The sequence below is a fragment of the Hyperolius riggenbachi genome, chromosome 10, assembly GCF_040937935.1.
Source record: "Hyperolius riggenbachi isolate aHypRig1 chromosome 10, aHypRig1.pri, whole genome shotgun sequence".
In the NCBI taxonomy this organism is placed as follows: domain Eukaryota; kingdom Metazoa; phylum Chordata; class Amphibia; order Anura; family Hyperoliidae; genus Hyperolius; species Hyperolius riggenbachi.
This window is the reverse complement of record NC_090655.1, coordinates 213,615,342-213,640,966: the sequence shown is the minus strand read 5'-3', so window position 1 is coordinate 213,640,966 and position 25,625 is coordinate 213,615,342. Positions and strand designations below refer to the sequence as shown.

At 43.4% G+C, this 25,625-nt stretch overlaps 1 protein-coding gene across 1 annotated transcript in view; it reads left to right on the top strand.

Moving 5' to 3' along the window:
- The window catches only part of LOC137536794 (pulmonary surfactant-associated protein D-like), a 127,232-nt gene that overhangs the window by 46,868 nt on the left and 54,739 nt on the right, over positions 1 to 25,625 (top strand). Inside the window, exons 5-6 of the mRNA XM_068258995.1 lie at positions 8,299 to 8,397; positions 9,308 to 9,406. Of these exons, the coding sequence (XP_068115096.1) occupies positions 8,299 to 8,397; positions 9,308 to 9,406 (198 nt within the window). The remainder of the gene's footprint in view (positions 1 to 8,298; positions 8,398 to 9,307; positions 9,407 to 25,625) is intronic.

Sequence of the window (25,625 nt, the reverse complement as noted above, 5' to 3'; positions counted from 1 at the left end):
TAGGTTTAGGCACCACCAGGGGGGTCTTAGGTTTAGACACCACCAGGGGGGTCTTAGGTTTAGGCACCACCAGGGGAGTCTTAGGTTTAGGCACCAACAGGGGGGTCTTAGGTTTAGGCACCACCAGGGGGGTCTTAGGTTTAGGCACCACCAGGGGGGTCTTAGGTTTAGGCACCACCAGGTTAGTCTTAGGTTTAGGCACCACCAGGGGGGTCTTAGGTTTAGGCACCACCAGGGGAGTCTTAGGTTTAGGCACCACCAGGGGGGTCTTAGGTTTAGGCACCACCAGGGGAGTCTTAGGTTTAGGCACCAACAGGGGGGTCTTAGGTTTAGGCACCACCAGGGGGGGTCTTAGGTTTAGGCACCAACAGGGGGGTCTAGGGGTTAGGGATAGGTACAGGGAGGATTCTGTGTGAGAGTAGGCTTAGGTATAGTTTTACTACAATTTTAGTAATATTTACTAATGTTTTACAACACTTATTACGAACGTAGTTATATTTACATCATCGTTATAAAGAATATTTTCAGATTTTAATATAAGAACAAACCATAAATGAAGGTTATTCACAATAATATACAATTATAACAATTAATCATATATTATCGTTATTTTAATAAACGTAATTCTAAGTTTCACTTTTGATACAGGGAAGATTAAAGTTTTCACAATTGCCGATTTCATAAACATTATTTAATGATTTATAAATTTTTTAAACATTATTTGTAAACGAAATATAGCACACTATTTTTATAAACGCTATTAATGATTAATTGTTAATTAGCGTTTACACCCCGCGCCCTTTTTGTCCGGGCGCCCTTTTTGTACGTACGCCATAAATTGCTACCTTATCCAAATTAAGATATCTAACCCAAAACTTTTCTAGAATGCTCCCTTGGGTAACTTGAATGATGAGCAAAGAGGGATCCGCAGACCAGAACAGGTTGAAGTAAAAAGGCTAATATTTATTTGAAAAATCCACAGACAGTGCAATAAAATCACAGGATCAACTCACGTGTATCGGGCCTACCATCTGCCCTTAATCGTAGTTAAAAATGAACCTGTCCAAGGAGGAATTTATATGGAGTCAGGGAGGAGAAAACTCCACCCCGGAAACATGCAAACAACTCCATAAAGGGATACACATCCTCAGTAAATCCAATACAGGAATACCATAATAACATTGAAAATAGCATATAAAAAGATGTAAAAATGTTACCACTGAATTTTACATTATATGTGAGCAGGAAAAAGAAGAACACCAATAACAAACAATACAATACAATTAAAGAGCTTGACACTAATAGCATTTGAAAAAAATGAACAATCTCTTAGTATGTGTAAACCAAGCTTAAATCCCACTTTTTATTTAGACCCTGTGGTGTGCGAGTGCCCATTCTGTGAATCCAGAAAGCTTCACGTTTCAGCAACAATCTTTGAATATCACACCCTCTGATTGGACAAACCACCTGCTCCACCCCCTGAAAACTAAAGGAGGACAGATCACCCCTATGTTCAGTTTCAAAATGTTTTGAAACAGCGGACTTGCGAAAAGTATTCCAATTGGTACCCCAATAATGTTCTGCTATACGCGCTCTTAAGGGTAACTTTACACATTTGCTGAAGGCAGCCTGATCTTGGGAGGTGATCTCAATGTGGCCTTGGATCCGGCACTAGACACATCCTCTGGCAGATCTACTCTCCCATACAGAATAGCACAGAAACTGGAGCTGCAATCGAGACAGCTTGTTGACACCTGCTGTATTTTGAACCCAAAAAGGGGGGGGGGGGAGCGCTCCGATTGTGCATTAACTTTTAAATTCCATAACACACTTTAAAAGTTACACTTACAATTTGATGATGTATGCTGCATGTTACTAAAGCCCCCATCAGGTCTCCTCAGACTGTCACAGCCTGACCAGAAGAAAGCGTGGCTATGCGCCAAAACCGGTAGTGACGTCAGACGGCATTCTGCTCACCGCTCCCCGCCAGACAGACAGACGCTCTCCCTTTGGTTCCACCAACACTGCCAGCACTAGCCAGGCTGTGACAGTGGTGGCTGTGGTGTATACTCATGCAGTGATCAGGGCCGGATTTAGGGGCAGGCCTCCAAGGCCTGGGACTAGGGCGACAGAATCTGCCTCATTCTAAGGGGCGGGTGACAGGTTAACTGCACCTGCCACCCGCCATAAGAATCGCTCGCCCACTCTGAAAGTTCGCAGCCGCCCCGCTCTGACTGTCTGCTTGAGCCTGTGTAAGCAGAGCAGCTGGTGGGGGCGGCCGAGGAAGCCAGCTACGAGTGGTGCACTGTAAAGCTGCAACGAGTCTGAAGCTTCCTACATACAGACTCTCTCCCAAGTCACGCCCTGGGCAGTGTCAGCGGCTAGCCCAACTTCCTATACAGCGGGCAATGGACGCATCACTCTCTGCCCGCTGTCAATCAAGTCACGTAACATTCTACGTGACGTCAGCCAGCCCTGACCCCAGCCAGGAGTGTGGAGTGGAACAGTGGATGGGAAGGTCTTAGGTCTCGCGTTGCCGCTGGGGTTGATTTATGTATAGGAATTCTAGTGTGCACAGGCAGCGCACAGCTTGTGACGCCCTTCCTCACCTCTGAAAAAAAAAAGTTTCTCTGCAGTGCACAGCGATCGCCTCCAGTGTGTGTGATGGATGCCAGAGGGTCTGACAGGAGGGGAGAAAAAGGCTGCAGGCTGTAAGTGGACATACACGATTACAACTACTACTCTACTGACTGATGCTGTTCACTGTGTCCCCTCCACACCTTTAGAAAACAAAAGTCCTAATGTCCTAAGATAACTATATCTAGAGGGGATGATTTTTACCAGTTCCCAACCTTTCTTTTGTTGTGGTCACTTCTGTTGTCACTCTGTGACCTCCTTAATGTGAGCTCCCTTGCCTCCTACTCAGATGTGCACAGTAGACACAGCCTAGAAGCTTCCTTTAGCCCCATGTAGTCCATCTGCTTGATTGCTGTTCTGCCACAGTTTGGCTCTGTAACTTCTCCAACTAGCCCTGTCGTGATTCACTGCAGCCAATCACCCTCTCATAGCCAGGAGTGTTCTGCACATGCGTAATTCGCTAAGACTGCAACATTGCTTGCGCAGGACTCTCCCAGCCATGGGCTTTCGATTGGAGGGTGTATGCGGCCAGCCTGGGACCACACATGTGCAGTGGCGAACGACTGTGCTGGATCACCGATTCCACTGATGAAGAATAGAGGGGATCAGAAGGACGGCGATCAAGCAGATGGATTAAAGGTGGCTGGAGGAAGCCCCAGGTAAGTATAAAACCTTATACTTTATTTCAGGTTTCCTTTAAAGTGTACCTGAGATAGGAGAAAAGTTCTATTTTACTTACCTAGGGCTTCTTTCAACGCCCCATAACCTTACAGGTTGCTTGGTTTCTCATTATCTCTTACATTGATTGTGCAGCTGTCCCCAACTGCCCATCCAAAAGCTTGCCCACTAGACCAATGCACTTCCTCAGTTGTGCTCCCGTTAGCAGAGCTGGGACAAAGTCCTCTAGCACCCAAGGCTGAGACACCAAAGTGCGCCCTCATCCCTCCACCCCAACCGTAACACACTGATTGCTATTAGAGTAAGAGGCTCCCCAGGGCCCCCAAAACCTTAATCTCTAGTTATCTGGCTTGCAGTCACTGCCATGTATCCCCTTTTCTTATTGCTCTCTGCTTCAAACACAATAGGGGAATGATAGCTGAGTGAGTTGTGCGCCCCCACCTACACTGCTCCCTGAGGCTGGAGACTCTCTCGCCTCTGCCTCGGCCCGGCCCTGCCCGTGAGTACAATGCTGCCAGCCATAGGGGCACGATCAAGAAAGTGTGCAGCCTTGTCCATGCATGCACAAATCCCCACAACTGATTATCTTTTAGAAGGAGATACTGGATAGCGATAATTTCAGGGGCGGTCGGTGACAGTGGGCCTTGGGTGGAAAAAAGTACAAATCCGGCCCTGGCAGAGATTACATTTTTGCCTCTCACAATTTGCTCTCTGCAGTCTCGGAGGCAAACAATGAAACATGCATCAGTCCCAGTTTAATTTGCTATACTAGCGGGTAGACGGCGGGCCCCCTCATCATGGCAGTTAATTGTTTCTCTTTTAAAAGACCAGGATGTTGTTGAGAGGGTGGCAAAGGCTCTTAATTATTTTACTACATACACTGCAGAGAGCCTGTCATTAGCGAAGTTCTTATTCAGGAGAGAGGATTATTGAGCCACATCGCACCATGAATAGAAACACCGGCTGCAATGCGATGATCACATTGCAGCACAGCAAAATGTTCAGTGGAAATGGGCCCTAACTGTACGCTAGAGATGTCGCGAACCTCCGATTTTCGGTTCGCGAACCCCGTTCGTGAACTTCCGTGGAACGTTCGGTTCGCAAAAAAGTTCGCGAACCGCAATAGACTTCAATGGGGAGGCGAACTTTGAAAAATAGAAAAATTTATGCTGGCCACAAAAGTGATGGAAAACATGTTTCAAGGGGTCTAACACCTGGACCCCCAGGTGGCGGAGTGGGGTAGATACCAAAAGTCCCGGGGAAAAATCTGGATTTGACGCAAAGCCAGCGTTTTAAGGGCAGAAATCACATTGAATGCTAAATTGCAGGCCTAAAGTGCTTTCAAACATCTGGCATGTGTATACATCAATCAGGGAGTGTAATTAGAGTTCTGCTTCACACTGACACACCAAACTCACTGTGTAACACACCGCAAACAGCTGTTTGCGTAGTGACGGCCGTGCTAGACTGGTGCGCACCATGGCGAGAGTGTAGGCCGTGGCGGTTTTCCAGCCCATATGGTCACCGGGCTGTGGTAGCTCAATGATAGAACAACAGTGACTGTCCAGCTGATCGAATTTGGTCTGTCCACAATGAAGCAACGACCTTATTATCTTCTTGTATGTAGGTAGGCATAGGTAGGAGTGCCAGTATAGGTAGGTAGGCATAGGTAGGAGTCCCAGTATAGATAGGTAGGCATAGGTAGGTGCCTCAGTAGTTAGCTAGGCATAGGTAGGAGTCCCAGTATAGGTAGGTAGGCATAGGTAGGTGTCCCAGTAGTTAGCTAGGCATAGGTAGGAGACCCAGTATAGGTAGGTAGGCATAGGTAGGAGTCCCAGTAGTTAGCTAGGCATAAGTAGGAGACCCAATATAGGTAGGTAGGCATAGGTAGTAGTCCCAGTATAGGTAGGTAGGCATAGGTAGGAGTCCCAGTATAGGTAGGTAGGCATAGGTAGGAGTCCCAGTATAGGTAGGTAGGCATAGGTAGGTGACTCAGTAGTTAGCTAGGCATAGGTAGGAGACCCAGTATAGGTAGGTAGGCATAGGTAGGTGCCTCAGTAGTTAGCTAGGCATTGGTAGGAGTCCCAGTATAGGTAGGTAGGCATAGGTAGGTGTCCCAGTAGTTAGCTAGGCATAGGTAGGAGACCCAGTATAGGTAGGTAGGCATAGGTAGGAGTCCCAGTAGTTAGCTAGGCATAGGTAGGAGACCCAGTATAGGTAGGTAGGCATAGGTAGGAGTCCCAGTATAGGTAGGTAGGCATAGGTAGGAGTCCCAGTATAGGTAGGTAGGCATAGGTAGGAGTCCCAGTATAGGTAGGTAGGCATAGGTAGGTGCCTCAGTAGTTAGCTAGGCATAGGTAGGAGACCCAGTATAGGTAGGTAGGCATAGGTAGGAGTCCCGGTATAGGTAGGTAGGCATAGGTAGGTGCCTCAGTAGTTAGCTAGGCATAGGTAGGAGACCCAGTATAGGTAGGTAGGCATAGGTAGGAGTCCCAGTATAGGTAGGTAGGCATAGGTAGGTGCCTCAGTAGTTAGCTAGGCATAGGTAGGAGACCCAGTATAGGTAGGTAAGTATAGGTAGGTGTCTCAGTAGTTAGCTAGGCATAGGTAGGAGACCCAGTATAGGTAGGTAGGCATAGGTAGGAGTCCCAGTATAGGTAGGTAGGCATAGGTAGGAGTCCCAGTATAGGTAGGTAGGCATAGGTAGGTGCCTCAGTAGTTAGCTAGGCATAGGTAGGAGACCCAGTATAGGTAGGAAGGCATAGGTAGGTGTCCCAGTAGTTAGCTAGGCATAGGTAGGAGTCCCAGTATAGGTAGGTAGGCATAGGTAGGTCCCCTAGTATAGGTAGGTAGGTAGGTGTCCCCATATAGGTAAGTAGGTGCCCCAGTAGTTAGGTAGGCATAGGTAGGTGTCCCAGTATAGATAGTTAGGCAGGGCCTGGATGGCTCAGTAATAACAATTACCAAGGTCCAGCTGAAACAGATAGGGCTGTATAATGTCAGTGTCAGTGAGCAACACACACAAAAAAAAACACATCAGGAACACATTAGCTCTCAAAAGAGAGAGGCACAGACTAACCAGCAAGCTCATGGTGACCCAGAACTCATTGGGGTGTGTAAGAGAGCTGAGGGGTGCTATTTTAGCAATAACAATAATCCAAGCCAAGAGCCTAACTAATCTTTCCCTAGGAGAAAAAATCTGCAGCAGCTCTCCCTAGTCTGTCTATTTGCAGCAGGCACACGAGTGAGTGTCATGGCCAGCAAGCCTGCCTTATATAAGGGTGGGCTCCAGGGCTTAGTGTAGCCTGAATGGCTACAATGTGCCTGCTGACTGTGATGCAGAGGGTCAAAGCTGACCCTCATAGTGCATTATGGGGCGAATCGAACTTCCGCAAAAGTTCGCCTGGTCCAGGCGAACTTCGAACCCCCAAAGTTTGCCTGGAACCGTTCGCCACATCTCAGTCATCGCCGCGCACCTGCATTGCGCATGCTCGCTGCACGCGTGCACGCCTGCCACGCCTGCCACGCACGCATAAGCACGCCCAACACACCCGCACACGTATTTATATTGTAATGTACCCAGTAATGATTTCTGAGCAGTGTATCAGTTCAGGACACATTAGCCGAAGTTTCTGCACAGTCAGAGAATGTTTACTTAATTGTAGCAAGTGAAGAATGTAAAAACATGATAAGGTTATCACCAGCTGGGATGGGGATCTCCCTGTAGGAGAAAAAGGATCCTGTGATTTAACCATTTAAATGCTATTCTACTGAAAAAAAATTATGTTAGTATATTATCTACTGTAAATAATATTTTAGAACAAAGAAGAAATGCTGAGTTTAATACCACAAATTGTAATTGTTTTAGTGCACGCATTAACAAGAAGTAAACAATCCTTTTTTTTTATCAAAAGAGGGGGTTGGGTAATTAGGACAGCTCCTCCAAAAGGCTTATCCAGAGGCAATGTGTGAAGATAACATCTGTGACTTCTGTAAGGACAGCAAGAAGGGCAGGGGAGAACATGGTAGCTTCTATAGCTATTACGAACCAGAAGAAATTCCAGGGAAAGACTGAACTGTATCACAGAGGCTCCAAAATATTTTAAAAGTGATTAAAAACCATTTAAAAGAGGAGGTAGTGGTGGAATTACCTCCTCTAAGAAGACACCAAAAATCGTTGGTTAATAATGCACAACAATTTATTCACAAATACTCCATAAGTGCAGTGTGTCTAATCCTGCCCCACCAGGCAGCAGAGGAAGCAGTAACAAACCTGGGTCAGAAGCAGGGGCACTGGGGCGCTAACATGTCCTAACATTTTTAGGACATTCTAGTGAAGCTAGTCATATTTGCAGCACATAACTAGCTATAAAGCAATCTAATGGTGCCCATACATGGTACAATTTTTTCATTTTTTTTTTGATTAGATAATTTAGTTCGATTATTCTGTTAGATCGAATATAAAGATTTTTCCAACATGTTGGATCAGATTTTTCTTGAAAAAATTGGATTATTTTTCTTTTCTTTATCGTTCTGGTTGAAAAAATAGCAAAATTGCACGTTTTTATTGTACCGTGTATGGGCACCATAAGACACATCCACCAACTGCAGAACGAGACAGGAAATTTGGGAGCACCATGCGTCACCATAGGCCGTAATTTGGATAACAGCTATAGCAGAGCTCAGACAGCAATTTGGGAGTCATCAAAAAAGACGGAATCCAAATTACAATGAAAATAGTAATGAAAAATTCAGCCACCAGCAATAGCTGGAAAACCAAATTATGCATTTCCCCAGTGTGCATGGTGGCCTGAACTTCTGAAGGGGGAATAATAATTAATGCCACTGGGACTTTTGCAGGAGCAGAGTGAGACGTTTTTTGGCTTCACCCTGTGCCTACATTTTCTGGTGCCATTTTTTAGGATACAATTTAGTTTTTTTCAAAAAGTGACTTTTTAGACACTCTATCAATAAATATTCCAGGCCCACCAGGAATGCAAGGGATCATTGGACTTCCTGGACCAGAAGGAATACAAGGGCCACCAGGACCAAAAGGAGATACAGGGGACAGTGGAGCTTCAGGTAAAAAGGAACATTTTTTTATTTTCAAGGTGAATGTTGCTTGTATAAATAATCTGCTTTGTTGTTTCAATGATGTTTGTTAAAGACGATAATCAAATGGTACAAATTTTGCATCATAAATGATCAGAATGAATCATAATATGGCAACCTACAAAAAAAAACTACATTAATAATGCATCATCATCACAAAATTAAGATCTTGAAAAGAAGGACGAGTAACCCATTGATTTAAGCCTTTGCTTAAAGAAACCAAAAAAAGGAAACATTTATTAACTACAAGAATATCAATATGAATAATTTAAAAATTACTTAACAAGAAAAACAAATGCATCCATCTATCTTGCAACAGACTTTAAGGAATGCCTATTAAAGAGACTCTGAAGTCACTTTTTTCCAAGATTTTCTCATATAATCCTTTTAAGCATTAATGCCCAAGCAAAATCGCTGCATCCCCGAGGCAGATGGGTGATTTATTAATGAGAAAGCGACCTGCAAAGTTCTACGACTTTGCAGGTCGCAGATCTTGGTGCCCTGGAGAGGCAGAGCTTTTAGCTCTAGCTCTGCCTCTTCGTAATCAATCTCCGCTGATCTCTGCCTCCTTCCCATCCCTCTCAGTGAAAGAAGATGAGAGGGGCGGGGAGAGGCGGCGATCCACAGAGAGTGATTGCAGAGGAGGCAGAGCTACAGCATGAAGCTCTGCCTCTTTGAGGAAGAGCTTTGCCCTGCGAGCTCGGGAGCTTTGCAGGGCTAATCCTATGTAATAAATCAGTCATCTGCCGCAGGGATGCGTAGATTTAATTTAGGCATTATCTATTAACAGGATTATATGAATAAATCAGGGAAAAAAAGAGAATTCAGAGTCTCTTTAAAGCATTGCAGAACAATCAATGGATCAATGAATGTATTCTAGGCCCACCAGGACCACAAGGGATCATTGGACCTTTTGGACCAAAAGGAGAACAAGGGCCACAAGGACCAAAAGGAGACAAAGGTGACAGTGGAGTTTCAGGTAAAAAAAAAAAATATATTTATATATTGTTTTTTATTTCTAAAGTGAAAGTCGCATTTCATTCAAATAATTTGAATTATTCTGTAACTCGAAGTCTTAAAGTCTCAAAGAACATACCTGCACTCATTCCTGCATGTCCTCCTGCATGGTCCACACATGGGCATGACATTGAATCTGTAGTAAATGGGGAATTTTGCCAAGTAATTTGGAATTTTGCACAGAATTCCACTATTTTATGTTGCTAGTAGCAACATGTAAAAGAAAAAAAAACCCTTACAGTTTTTGAAAAAACGTATTTTAAAAAGTTCAAAGAAAAAATGTCTTTCACCCTTGGCTAAATTATATTTTGCTACAGTACACTTTATACTAAGTTCCTTTTTCTTATAATTTAAACAAAACTCAGAACTCAATATATTGTACTACTACAAGTGTACTACAGCAAAATGTAATTTTACCAAGTTTAAAAACCATTTTTCTTAGAATTTATTAAAAATGATTGTACAACGGGTGTTTGTGTTCGAGCCCTCAGGCAAACACATGGGGCTTGATTCACTAAACCGTGATGAGTCATATCACGGCCATTTTTGTGTGCATTTTCGCATTTGCGCGCGATTTTGTGCGCACAATCACGAATTATCAAGCACAATCACAAATTATCGTGCGCAATCACAAATTATAGTGCACAATCGTGAATTTTCACTAAATTCACGATTGCGTGCAATAATTCGGAGTTAAACTTTGACCCCTCAACCCAGAGACAGCACACATGGCAGCCAATCAGCTATCCCTTCCACCTGGACCACCTACCTACCTATCAAAAAGCTAGCACAGCAGCCACTTTGCAGTCTGTGTTTGGCTTCTATGCTAGGCAGATCAGGGGGAGTGTGCTGCAGATAGGGAAAGCGTTAGTTAGGTCTGTGTTCTGTGTCCCCAGTAGAGTTTCTTGCTGCTACAATACCAGTTCACCATCTACATAACCCAAGAGCCCTTCTAAAGGCTCTGTTTTGATCTTGTGATATTGATGTTTAGTGTATCCATGTAGTGCGCTTTAGCTGTTGCAGACAGGTGCAGTCAGTGCAGTCAGTGCTTAGAGCTACAGTAGTTCACCGTTCTGAGGGCTGTTTTTCTTTTTCTTGCTATTGTTATATTGCAATCCTGTGTGTCCAGTGCACAAGTTAGCTGTTGGAGAGAGGTCTGCTGGTCCTAGTAGTGCACCAACCATAACCCAATAATCCTTCACCACCACTACTGGCATCTAGTATCCACTACTTCCCCCCGGTATAAGGCCTCATTGCAGAATCAGTGGTTTTTTGGTCACTTAACTGTCACTGAACTACCTCAGCCTGACCTTTGGGTCTGGAAAACCGCAATCGCCTGCATTCCTGCAAATGTGCACACAAGGACGGCTGCCACTACACACCACTACACAAAAACTGCCGCCGAGAGGACTAACATTAATGTCCTGGAGGTTTCAACTAGCAAAAACAATGATTTGCACACCTGACATCACTAAAGCTCTATGCAGTTGTTAGCTGTGTGTTAAATGCGGCGTTTCATCTGTCAGTGTGAACCGACCATAACCCTTACACTACCTTATCACTTTGTATGCATGTCGGACGTTTTAAAGCAATTAATTCCACAAATTTTCGAATGCACTGTGATTTCTGCCGTGTAGAGATTAAAACACAACTCTGCGTAAACTACATAATTTTTGGTGGGACTTTTGCCATGGATCCCCCTCCGGCATGCTCCTTGAAACAACTTTTCCATCGCTTTCATGGCCAGAAACAGTCCTCATAGGATTTAAAATGTGTCTGTCTATTGAAGTCTATGGTTGTTCAACAGATTCGCCTGTTCGCAAACTTTTGTGGAAAATTTGTGTTCGCGTTCCAAAAATTTCATGTTCGCTACATCACAAGTACTAGTATTTGGGGAAAAAAGTGGGCCACCCCTCTAATAATTCAGTAAAAGATCGAAAACAAACAAAATACAAATTGAGGGTTTCTCGGCCTAGTAATCTTATGCATAAAACGTAACTTTTAATAGTAATGCCAATAAATAGTCAAAACAAGTGATAAGCATAAAAAAGTCCTTAAAGAGACTCTAAAGTCTCTAAAAAATCCTCATTTCATAACAAAATCCTGATTAACATATTAGCCCTACCTAAACTGCCGCATTCCCATGGCTGTAATCTATCTAAATCCCCACAAACTCCCCTGGGGGCAATCCGGGCAGCGCTTCCGTGAGAGGCAGAGCAATGAGCTGCAGCTCTGCCTCTCAGCGCGTCTGTCAGCCCGGATCGCCGCCTCTCCCCCGCCCCTCTCAGTCTTCCTTCACTGAGAGGGGCGGGGGAGAGGCGGAGATACGCGCTGACAGACACGTGTAGAGGCAGAGCTGCAGCTCATAGCTCTGCCTCACACGGAAGCACACAGGGCAGCAAAATCCACGACCAAGAAAGTTGTGGATTTTACAGGAGAGAGGGAGGGCGAGGTTGGGGGGATTTACAGTGGGTTGCAAAAGTATTCGGCCCCCTTGAAGTTTTCCACATTTTGTCACATTACTGCCACAAAAATGCATCAATTTTATTGGAATTCCACGTGAAAGACCAATACAAAGTGGTGTACACGTGAGAAGTGGAACGAAACTCATACATCATTCCAAACATTTTTTACAAATAAATAACTGCAAAGTGGGGTGTGCGTAATTATTCAGCCCCCTGAGTCAATACTTTGTAGAACCACCTTTTGCTGCAATAACAGCTGCCAGTCTTTTAGGATATGTCTCTACCAGCTTTGCACATCTAGAGACTGAAATCCTTGCCCATTCTTCTTTGCAAAACAGCTCCAGCTCAGTCAGATTAGATGGACAGCATTTGTGAACAGCAGTTTTCAGATCTTGCCACAGATTCTCGATTGGATTTAGATCTGGACTTTGACTGGGCCATTCTCACACATAGATATGTTTTGTTTTAAACCATTCCATTGTTGCCCTGGCTTTATGTTTAGGGTCATTGTCCTGCTGGAAGGTGAACTTCCGCCCCAGTCTCAACTCTTTTGCAGTCTCCAAGAGGTTTTCTTCCACGTTTGCCCTGTATTTGGCTCCATCCATCTTCCCATCAACTCTGACCAGCTCCCCTGTCCCTGCTGAAGAGATGCATCCCCCAAGCAAGATGCTGCCACCACCATATTTGACAGTGGGGATGGTGTGTTCAGAGTGATGTGCAGTGTTAGTTTTCCGCCACACATAGCGTTTTGCATTTTGGCCAAAAAGTTCCATTTTGGTCTCATCTGACCAGAGCACCTTCTTCCACATGGTTGCTGTGTCCCCCACATGGCTTGTGGCAAACTGCAAACTGGACTTCTTATGCTTTCTGTTAACAATGCCTTTCTTCTTGCCACTCTTCCATAGAGGCCAACCTTGTACAGTGCATGACTAATAGTTGTCCTATGGACAGAGTCTCCCACCTGAGCTGTAGATCTCTGCAGCTCATCCAGAGTCACCATAAGCCTCTTGACTGCATTTCTGATCAGCGGTCTCCTTGTTCGACCTGTGAGTTTAGGTGGATGGCCTTGTTTTGGTAGGTTTACAGTTGTGCCATACTCCTTCCATTTCTGAATGATTGCTTGAACAGTGCTCCGTAGGATGTTCAAGGCTTTGGAAATATTTTTGTAGCCTAAGCCTGCTTTAAATTTCTCAATAACTTTATCCCTGACCTGTCTTGTGTGTTCTTTGGACTTCACGGTGTTGTTGCTCCCAATATTCTCTTAGACAACCTCTGAGGCCCTCACAGAGCAGCTGTATTTGTACTGACATTAGATTACACACAGGTGTACTCATTAGCACTCATCAGGCAATGTCTATAGGCAACTGACTGCACTCATAATTATATCGAATAATTATGCACATACTACTTTGCAGTTATTTATGTGACGGATTGCGGAGAAACCGCCGCGCGTTCTGACAGTGAGGCGGCGGAATCCGTGCACAGAGCGGCGGTTTCCCCGCAGCAACATGCTTCTGGTTTGTCTGGACCTAGTAGTGCACACAGATGGAGAGCTACGCGCGCACGCGCCGCAAGACAGGCTCTTTATGCCAATAGAAGAAGGGTCAGCTGATCGAGGCGGTCAGCTGATCCCAGCTCAGCAGGTGATTGGTTGATGGGAGCTGGGCGGCGCTGTGGAGCGCTTTACTATATATATCTCTTGCTGTTCAGTTGCTGGTTGTCTGGCGTTGCGAATGCCTATGTGTTAGCACTCAGACCTTATTCAGATCTTCAGTGTGGTTGAACCAGGGGGACCTGGGAATCCACAGTTAGCCAGTTTACTGTGTATCTTCTGTGTTATTCTTTAGACCAGTTCCAGGGTGTAGAGACCACGGACCTCACACCCCGACTAGGAATACTGTGTACCATCTGTGTTATTCCTTAGACCAGTTCCAGGGTGTAGAGACCACGGACCTCACACCCCAGACTAGGAATACTGTGTATCATTTGTGTTATTCCTTAGACCAGTTCTAGGGTGTAGAGACCACGGACCTCACACCCCAGACTAGGAATACTGTGTACCGTCTGTGTTATTCCTTAGACCAGTTCCAGGGTGTAGAGACCACGGACCTCACACCCCAGACTAGGAATACTGTGTACCATCTGTGTTATTCCTTAGACCAGTTCCAGGGTGTAGAAACTACGGACCTCACACCCCAGACTAGTTATACTGTGTATCATCTGTGTTTATCCTTAGACCAGTTCCAGGGTGTAGAGACCACGGACCTCACACCCAGACTAGGGAACCTGTGTTATCATTCTGTTATACATCAGACTAGCTCCAGGGTGTAGAGACCACGGACCTCACACCCAGACTAGGCATTGTTTGATATCTGTTATGACTTATTGCTTTCCTGACTTTCCCTCTGCTTTCTGATTCGGTACCTTGCATTTCTGATTACCTGTTGCCAAACCCTGCTTGCCTTGGATACCGAATCAGCTTCCTGTCTTTGTACTTTATCTGTCTGTGTGTTGCCGACCCGGCCTGCCAGACCTTTCTGGCTGTCACCCACCCCCTGGGTGCTCAGCCTTCCTGCAGGGGCCCCCTGCTCCTCAGAGGGGGCACTGCTACAAAATCAGTCAGGGTCTCCTTCTCCTGGAGTCCTTGACTGCAGTAGAGTCTGTCTCTACTCATTGGACCACCTGCTACCCCGGTGGTCCAATTACTACTGTTACACCAAACACTTACACGCTTCAGGTGTCCAGAGGTTAGCAATATATCTGTATTATCGGTGATTCTGCAGATCATGAATAATCGGGTATATATCTGTATTCTTGGTGATACTGCAGATCACCAATAATCAGATTCTCTCTGCGTGCTGACACCAATCGTTACAATTTATTTGTAAATAATGTTTGGAATCATGTATGATTTTCGTTCCACTTCTCATGTGTACACCAAGTCAGATACTGTAAAGATAGGAGCGGCCGGGCACATCCAGTAAAAAAAGACCTTTATTGAAATGCATTTAAAATCGGTGCATACAAACTAGGCAACAGTCAGCCAGAAGAGAGAGGGGCAAGCATGTAACAGATCGTTTTCTACCTATCTTGGATTTCTCATGTGTACACCAGTTTGTGTTGGTCTTTCATGTGGAATTCCAATAAAATTGATTCATGTTTGTGGCAGTAATATGACAAAATGTGAAAAACTTCAAGGGGGCCGAATACTTTTGCAACCCACTGTAGATAGTGTACAGCAGTGGGCATGCGGCGGTTTAGGTAGGCCTATGATGTTATTCAGGATTTTGTCACAAAAAATGGATTTTTAAGAGACTACAGTTTCCCTTTAATACACATTGGTCATAATGTCAATAGCCTAACACACATTTTGCGACATATGACCAGGTCGCTTCTTCAGAGGCAGAAGTTTTTTTCTGAGTTCATGGTTCTTGAATACAAGACGGATTATAAAAGCTTAAGAAAAAAACATATACTGTATACAGCCACATCCAGATATGTATCATCCTATCAGCCTAATACACGGCCAATTATAATTGCAACCAACAGTCAATCTTTGCAAAACAGCATGCCGTAAGAGACTAAGGTTCAGGAACTGCACTTATCCATTGGAGTGTAATCCTTTAGATGCAGCAATGGAGAGGACAGCGGTGTCATGTTGTGTATCTACAAAGCATTAGTGATTCAGGAAGGATTGGCAGCTGCACACAGGGCAACACCTCCAAATCGATATTGTGCCATTTTATGGCTCTTGTTCGGCCACCTGCAAAAAAGCCCCATGTTATTCGTTTTAATTTATGGCATACATATTATGCTAAACTTAATTGTTATAAATGTAAGGATAAAACGCATATTACATTATTAATTATTATCAGTACGAATAAATTATCAGAAGAAAGTGTATTGCTTCAAAACCTGATAATTAATATCAAATCAGTCCAATGCAGATCATCAGTAATGGGCACATATGGGATAGATATTAAATGTTAATCGTATTATGTCTTATGGAAACTCAAACTTTTGATATTATGCTGGTCTGTGTGAAACGTGTCTATTAGGAGTGTATATGCGTAAATGCATATATGCAGTTGCACATATACACTGCGACAAAGACACATATACGCTAGTCACTTAGTTAATGATGAAAATGGTTGATGTTATATTCTTCATAGTCAGATTCAGGTTATATTAACTCAGAATGTGTTTTCAGCATTGTGCCAGAAAATTACTGTTTAATGTTAAATTCTTCCAAGAAGCCAGAAGGTTACAAAACCAGTTTGAGATGGCTGACAATAAAGCTAACATTAAATAACCCCATAGGAGACACTAGGTAATAAATTCTAATCAGATAGCTGTCTATTGGGGAATTTTCCCATTGTTCAATCTTGAGGGGGAGATTATAGGAACTGGGAGATCAAAGTTTATCCTGTTAGTACCACATTCAAAATTCGAAGATGGAACAATAGCGCCACCATAGTCATGGGTTATAAGAAGTATTGCCATAATAAAAATGATGAGATCCATTAGTGATCCCAGAGTGTCCCTAGTGGAGAAATCTAGTATTTCAGTGGGTTAAAAGTGAATTTTAAAGAAGACACCCACTGCATGCTGATTTGCTACAGATTTGATCCTCTGGGCAGGGTTATAGATAATGATGGAAATAAAGACAGCAGGACTGAGGCTCCCTGCACACTGCAAATCCGTTTTCCGATTCCGATTTCCGATTCCGATTTTCAATTCCGATTTTCCCTGAATACATTCAACAGAAAAACGGATCAAAAAAATGCAGTGTGCAGTAAAGATTAAAAATTGGAATCGGATGTATAAACCAATTAAAAAGCGGAATCGGAATCGGAAACGCATGCAGTGTGCAAGAGGCCTTCGTCATCAGGGGGATCAGCACCAGAGTCTCCTGATAGATCCATTTACCCTCACGGCTCGCACATTTAAAAAGGACACGCCCATAAAGACTCTATTATTGGTAACTATGAAAGGCTTTTAATTTATTTGTATTCACAGCGCGGCTATCTGAACATATGATTTATTGATATTATTTTAATATTATTTGTAAGGTTGTGTATAACATAGCAGCCATATTGTATCTTGTGGAAGCCATATTTTCACATTTTCTGTCTGTTTTTTGTGTATTATGTCAGATGTGTATGTATGTTAAGAGGCTTTGAAAAACAGAAACGAGACCAAGAGCCCGATATGATGCAGTATGTCAGAATGGAATGGAATTAAATGTAAATCAATAGTAAATGTACTCACAAGGTTGGGATACCACAAAGGCAACCACTGGAACGGCAAGTGGGGAGAATTATAACCTGACCCCACTCAGGTAATTAAAATGTCGCTCTCTGTAGACAGGAAAAAACAAATGGGGATAGACCCCTCCACCCAGGGTGGACTTGATCAGCAGAATAATAGAACACAACAGAGGCACCAGCAAGAATAAAATATTTAAAAAACATATAAAAGGAGGGATGTAGGTGGACTCACCTCCCTCAAGTAAAGATCAGCCAATGAGCCGTCAGTAGACAACAATATTATTTATTGGATATTCTCCAAGTATATGCAACGCGTTTCACGGGCAAAACTCCCGCTTCATCAGGCAATCAAGAACGGAGAAAACACTGGGGAAAAAAACAAGGGGGCAAACAAAAACAAGGGAACTAAGCCAGAGGACACTTAACAGAACAGACAGAATACATAATACATAGTACAATTCTGAACAATGTTATAGATTTTGCTACTTAGATCATTAAATAAATACATAAATAAATAAATAAATGCTGGATACGTCTATATATCCATAAAAGTTTAACTAGATCTAAATATATAGCTCATACATTTTCTAAAGCCTGTGTAGTTATACAGTAATGCTAAAAAAAAACATTCAATCAGCTTATACAACAATGTGACTTCATGACATTTATTCAATGATCTAAGTAGCAAAATCTATAACATTGTTCAGAATTGTACTATGTATTATGTATTCTGTTAAGTGTCCTCTGGCTTAGTTCCCTTGTTTTTGTTTGCCCCCTTGTTTTTTCCCCCAGTGTTTTCTCCGTTCTTGATTGCCTGATGAAGTGGGAGTTTTGCCCGTGAAACGCGTTGCATATCCCCAATAAATAATATTGTTGTCTATTGACGGCTCATTGGCTGGTCTTTACTTGAGGGAGGTGAGTCCACCTACATCCCTCTTTTTAGACTTTTTTAAAATATTTTATTCTTGCTGGCGCCTCTGTTGTGTTCTATTATTCCGATGTATGTTAAGAGGCCAGGCTGGCAGCTGGCTTCAGGGTGTGCATTGGTCACCTGGCTGATGGAAACTGAATGCTAATGTGATTGTCTGTATGGCAGTGTGAAGTACATTAGCATTTAGTTCCTCTGGAAGCAGGGAGCTGCTAGTTAGCAGCGATTTTGTGAAGGATAGTCTGTGTCTGCATGGCTTTTGAATTCTGTTTATATGTAGACAGCCCCATTGTCCCAATATACAAATCAGTAGTTTATGTATTTGGGAGAACCCAAGAACAGAATAAATCCCTGTTGGTGCACCACAAACACCACAACAAGATCTAGATAATAATCAGGGTTATACTGAAAACACAGGAACCAAAAATTAGCAAAAATACTTTTTCTTTTAATTTTCCCAAAAAGTGCAGAATTTTGTATACAAGAACTTTAACCTCTTGCCGACCACGTCACGCCGACGGGTGTGGCCGCGGCGGCAGCCCCAGGACCGCCTAACGCCGATTGGCGTAAAGTCCTGGGGTTCTGTTTTGCAGGAGATCGTGCGCAGTCTGCGCGTGCATCTCCTCCTTGGGGGCGCCCCGCCTTCAGTCTCCGAGCGGTTATTGCCGCTCGGGAGACTGTTAGACGGCGTGATTGCCGTCTATTTCCATGTACAGCGCTGCGATCGGCAGCGGCGCTGTACTGGGGACAGCCGTGTCACACGGCTGTCCACCTGGGGGACAAGAGAGCGATCGGCTCTCATAGGCAGAAGCCTATGACAGCCGATTGCCATAATTGGCTGGCTGTGGGGAGGGAGGGAACATTTTTAAAGAAACTGTTTTTTTTTATAAAAAGAAAGTTAAATGATATTTATTAAAAAATAAATAAACATGGGGGAGCGATCAGACCCCACCAACAGAGAGCTCTGTTGGTGGGGAGAAAAGGGGGGGGGGATCACTTGTGTGCTGTGTTGTGCGGCCCTGCAGCTTAGCCTTAAAGCTGCAGTGGCCTATTTTACTAAAAATGGCCTGGTCACTAGGGGGGTTTAGCACTGCGGTCCTCAAGAGGTTAATCATGTAAAAAAGTGCATATGGTTGACAAAGGCAACAACATCGATTTGTTTCGGGTTGATGGCCTTTATATATACAGTGAGCATCTATAAAATATAAAAATACAATACAATCAAGAACTGTAATACAATCAGCATTAAAAAGGTAATTCATCTTTAAATTAAGAGAAACACCAAAGCAGTGTAGTTAAGGTAGAATAACCCCTAGCAACATGCAATAAAATATAAAGTGAATAAGGAGACACCTCATAGCGTGAAAATGGTAGTATAGAGTGGATGAAATAAAACCTCACATAAACTGACGTGCACTATGAAAGATAAGGAAAGGATGAATTGAAATGAGAAATTATAACAAAAATTACACGGTAGAATCTCATCTGGACAAATACAGAGCCAGGTTAGACCACCTACATGAATCAATACAGGAACCAAACAAAAAAATCAATTATGGGGGATAATCAAATAGCGGCAAAAAACGAAAAAAAATCACATAACTAGATAAACCTACAGACCAAAGTCAATTAATCTCTAAGCACAGCACAAGTTCATAAATCAAGCAAACAAAGTAACAATGATGGATAATTAACACAAGAAAAATCAAACGAAGAGCTGCATGGGAGCAGGACATTCAAACAGGGTGGTGACTACTCAGCAAATGAGTAGGGCTTAAATACCCACAGGAGCAGTACTGGGCATGCGCAAACAAAAGCACACCTGTTCTCGATCTATGAAAAGTAGGAAGCTAAAAGGGAAGTGATGTAACTAACACAACAGCAAATGGCAACTCACTTCCTAAAGCAAACACCATCCTGGCGCACGCATCACTTCCTCCGCATCCAATGCGGAAAAGTGGTCGCAAAAGGTGACCTGCTTCCTATATCTAACCACTCTGGGACGCATCAACATACGTGTCACATCCGCCGCATCCAATTCGGAAGAAACCACGCAACCTCCGCATCCAATGTTGAAAGCTGCCCACAGATGACACAGGTGCATACGTAACAACATCCGCATCCAACGTGGAAAAACAACCGTAACCAATAAAACAAATGCCTCCATCCATGTGTACATTTAACTACCAATGATACTAGAAAAATTAAAACGAGAAGAAATTAGAGAAACAAACAGCCCATCTCCAGTTACCTTTACCCAAGAAGGTGTTAAAAAGTGAAGAAAGACCTTCCACACCGAATAGCTTGAAAGGCTAGGGGAAAAGTAAAAAGAAACAAAAACATCAATAACCATAATATACGGTTGCAGAATCATAATCAATAACACATAGTCACAAGGGGGTAAAAATCAAGGACAGTATTCGAGGTTCATGCCATGGGGGGCCATTGTGTTCATTCAGAAATTTTATCCAAAAGGCCTCTCTCTTTAAGGCCTCTTGCACACTGCAAGCGATTCGATTCAGATTCCGCTTTTTAATCGTTTTTTATATCAGATTCCGATTTGCAGTTTGCTCCCTGCACACTGCAAATCGGAATCTGAATGGGATGTAAAAACTGATTAAAAAGCGGAATCGGAATCGGAAATGCCTGCAGTGTGCAAGAGGCCTAAGAGATAAGCCTGATGGTCTCCACCTCGTCTGGACCTTTCCACGACTTGGAAGTTGGCCAGCAGAGTGTTTAGCCTCCCAGAAGTGTTGAGCTACTGGGGATACTAAGGCAGATTGAGCTCCATTGCATTCAAAGGCAACCTTAATATTTGAACAATGTTTACCAATACGTTCTTTAACGGGACGAGTAGTCTCGCCCACATAGAATTTGCCACATGGGCATTTAAAACCATATACAACAAAACTCGAATCACACGTTGCATAATGGCGTAGCTTAATGGGCGTCCCCCTCATCGGGTGATTGAATTCTTTGCTTTTAATAACAAATTGACAGTTGATACAATGAAGACACGGAAAAGTACCTACACGCAATTGAGACAATCTACCCTGTGATTTAGCTACTGATGGTCCCACATCAGCCTTAACCACCATATCTCGAATAGATCTCGCTCTCTTATAAGCCATCATCGGGGGTTGACTAAAGGCTGGAATTTCTTTGCTCAAAGATGATAAAACATACCAGTGCTTTCTTACCAAAGAAGCAATTTGATTAGACAATGTATTAAATAATGTCGCCGGAACCATCTTATCCCTGTCGCTTGCTGATTGACCTAATCTTGGAGACAAAAGAGAACTACAACTCAGTCCTGCTACCTCATTCCTTAAACAGTGTACCAAATTGGGGGAATACCCTCTATCAATGAATTTTCTAGACATAGTTTCTAACCGACAATGTGACGTGTTGGGATTACTCATAATACGTTTTACTCTCATGAGCTGGGACTTAGGGAGTGATTCTCGAAGTATCTTGGGATGAAAACTACGGAAGTCCAACAACGTGTTGCGATCCGTAGGCTTGCTATATAAGTCGTAGCTCAGAAGACGTCCCACCACGGAAACACTCAACATCTAAGAATGGAATAGTTACATTGCTTATATTAGCCGTGAATTTGAGAGAGGAGGAAGCTTGTTGTAATTCAAGGAAAAAGCAATCAAAAGACTCACATGTCCCCGTCCAAAAAATGAAAATATCATCGATATAACGTCGCCAAATCAAAACAAAATGGCGAAACAATTCATGAGTATAGATCCAGTCTTTTTCGAGATTTTCAACAAACACATTAGCATAAATTCTCTTAATTTAAAGGTTAATTACCTTTTTTAATGCTGATTGTATTACAGTTCTTAATTGTATTGTATTTTTATACTTTATAGATGCTCACTGTGTATATAAAGGCCTGAAGAAGGGTCATCGACCCAAAACAAATAGATGTTGTTGCCTTTGTCACCCATTTATATGAACTTTTTTACGTGATTAAAGTTCTTGTACACAAAATTCTGCACTTTTTTGGAAAATTAAAAGAAAAAGTATTTTTGCACATTTTTGGTTCTTGTGTTTTCAGAATATACAAATCAGGACCAACTGAGTCTGAGAACTTCAAAGGCTAACAGCAGGGATGCTCATCCGGATTTCGGATATCCGAGTAACCCGGATATCCGACCATTTTTACACTATCCGGCCGGATCCAGATTCCGGATAGTTGGGCACAAATCCGGATAGCTATCTGCAGATAGTTTGACGCCTAACCCGGATATCCGCGGATTTCTACCAGATATCCGAATCCAATTAAAAGTTCGGGGGCAAAAAGGATCACCATCACCCTTTCTCTCTCAAGATTTTTTGGATGTCAAAAGCCAGCTCACATACATTGGCCAGGAATAGAACCCAGGTCAACTGCTTGGAAGGCAGCTATGCTCACCATTATACCACCAAAGCCAGCCTAGCTTGAGGCATAGCATGAAGCCTAGCATGAGGCCTAGCATAAAGCAGGCCGAGCATGTAGCATTGTGATATACCCAAGAGAAAAATGACTTCAGAAAGATCATGTGCCCCCCTGGATGATGCTGGTGTAACACACACAGCAAAGGACAGCAATTTGAAGTCTGGAAGATTCCAGGGCAAGGGTGGGAAGGATGAAAAGTTAGGTGGCCATGCAACTATTCCTGCTAACTTAAAGCTTACTTGTGTCTTACAACACTTTGGCTTAAGACTTTACCAAATACAATACTCCAATATGGGAAAGCTTCGCTGTTTGCTGTTTTTTTTTAACGAGACACTGAAGCAAAAAAAAAAATTATGATATTATGATTTGTATGTGTAGTACAGCTAAGAAATAAAACATTAAGATCAGATACATCAGTCTAATTGTTTCCAGTACAGGAAGAGTTAAGAAACTCCAGTTGTTATCTCTATGCAAAAAAGCCATTAAGCTCTACGACTTCGTCGTAGAGCTTAATCGTGGAGAGTGCTGTTTTCTGACTTTTATTATCTCATCTGTTCCTGAACTATTTACTTTTTCTCTGGCAGAGGAGAGGTCATTAGTTCACAGACTGCTCTGAAAGAATCATTTTGAATGCTGAGTGTTGTGTAATCTGCACATATTATAGAATGAGGCAATGTTAGAAAAAACACTATATACCTGAAAATAAAAATATGAGAATATTTTCTTTGCTGCTAATCTTCTAGTAATTATTCATAGTACACGACCAATTCACTCTATCATATTTTTTTTTTCGCTTCAGTGTCTCTTTAAGTGTGGTGTCACAGTTCATTCAACTACAAGAAAGGCCCAGGAGTAGTCTTAACTACCGTAATAGCTATGTTACGGCAGGGCCCTTATTACACTTTCTCTTACAAGGCTATGGAAACCGTTTTGCCCATGCGATAAAGCGAGGTGCAAAAATTAAATCATGCCTAGCAGAGGATGGTCTCAATCCATCAACCTCTGGGTGATGGGCCCAGCACACTTCTGCTGCAGCACTCTGCAGTCTGCTTACATTTGTATACAATCTTCAAGTTTAAGAAGGGTCTTTCTGAAGTCATTTTTCTCTTGGGTATATCACAATGCTACATGCTAGGCCGGCTTCATGCTAGGCCTCAAGCTAGGCTGACCCTGGCTAACAGGAAACCCTTAATCAGAAGTCTTTCGATGTGTGTGTTAAACTACAATGTTACTTGTGGAAATTAGACCTAGGGGTAGATGGGAAATATCTGCAAAGTTCAAGGTGGGACAGAAAAGCTTTGAAGTTGCCTATCACAGCCAGAAAGGATATGGAAAACGTTCTGTGTGAACAATATAGGAAATTGCATTAGTTTTGGGGCTGAACATTAAATGCCCCAGGCCACAAATCTGCCTATAAAAAACCAGCATAGGACCTTCACAACTCGTAGTTCTTTGGAGATAGCAAGACGCTAGGACTATCCTGGTCTGACCAGCAACCGCATTCTCCTCGCAACAACACTCAGATCTATATGCTGGTAATGTTGATTCCCATTTTTATTTCTGCAAAGTGTCTTATTGTGTATTCTTTGTAAATTTTACTTTCTTTTTGTAAATCTTTTGTATATATTATTTTCTGCATTATTGCACTTTTTTCTGGAATATTAAATCTTTATTTATTAAGTTTGACTTATGATGTACTAAACTAGCTCATAACCTAGAAAGAGACGACAGTGTAATTTACGTTACAAGTTCAGTGCCTGATTGTGCCGTGCTACTGTACAATTGTATTGTGTATGTGGCATTCCCGTGTTTGGCCTAAAACGCAAAGCTGACCCAAATATGGGAACGCGGACTGCATGCCGACCACTCGACAGCAGAGTGGGAATCGTTGAAGTGTCTAGCAGCAGCTAGTGGTGGCAGTGAGAAGTGCTTTGAGGGGCGACAGCCTTGTTGTAGCTTGAATAAGGCTGCTCCCCGCTTGATCTGGTCAAACCCGCAGTCGGAAACCATTTCTGCAGGCGCGCCGCGGGGCCGGTTCCTGACTTAATGGCTGGCTGTCAGTGGTGGGAACGTTTAGTACATTAGTACGCAGTTTAGCTCTCTATTCTGAGTACTAAAGGCTGGAAGCTGTTAGAAGCGACTAGCCTACAGAAGTCTACACAGTGCAGAATCGATATACTTTTTTTTTCACAAAGGTACACACTTGGCATTTTGCTTCCCCTCCCCCCTTTTTCTTTTGTTTGGCAATATGGTGGCTCAAAAAGCAACCAGCTACGAGAAACAAAATCAAAATGACTTACTCAACCTGTGTGAGCACAGAGGCATCGAGACGGTGAAAGGCCCGACTAAGGAGCAGTTAGTTCGTGAGCAAGCCCATGCTCCAACGCCAGCAGATGCAGCTCATGACACATCAGAGGATGAATCGCTCCCGCCACAGGATGCGAGTGGAGATGATGTCCTGGGTGATGCACCGGACACGGAGATGACATCTCTGGAAGCTAACCTACAGCTACTAGGCTCGGCTGATCCCAAACTGCGCCTAAAGCTGATCCTGGAACATCGGCTAGCAGAGAGGGAACAAGCTGAACGGCACACCAGGCCGAGAGGGAAAGTGCTGAGCGGTGACACCAGGCAGAGAGGGAAAGTGCTGAGTGTCAACACCAGCTGGAGCTGGCTAAACTTCAGCAGCAGAACCGGTCTGCTGGACCCGCAGAACGCGAAGGTGAGCGAGTCCACAGAATCCCCCTGGATAAGTTCCCCGCTATGGACAAAGACTCTGACATAGACACTTTCCTACAGGGGTTTGAAAGGACTTGCTGTCAGTATGGGGTGCCCCGAGAGCAATGGGCAAGGTATCTCACACCAGGGCTGAGAGGCAAGGCCCTGGAGGCGTTTGCGAGTCTACCCCGGGAGGAAGAAGCAGACTTTGAGGCAATTAAGCAAGCCATCATTATGCGATACCACCTCACCCCAGAGGTGTATCGCAAACGTTTCAGGATAGTGCAGCGAGGTCCTAATGACAGTTACCTGGATCATGCTTGCAACCTGCGCACTGCCTTCCAGCAGTG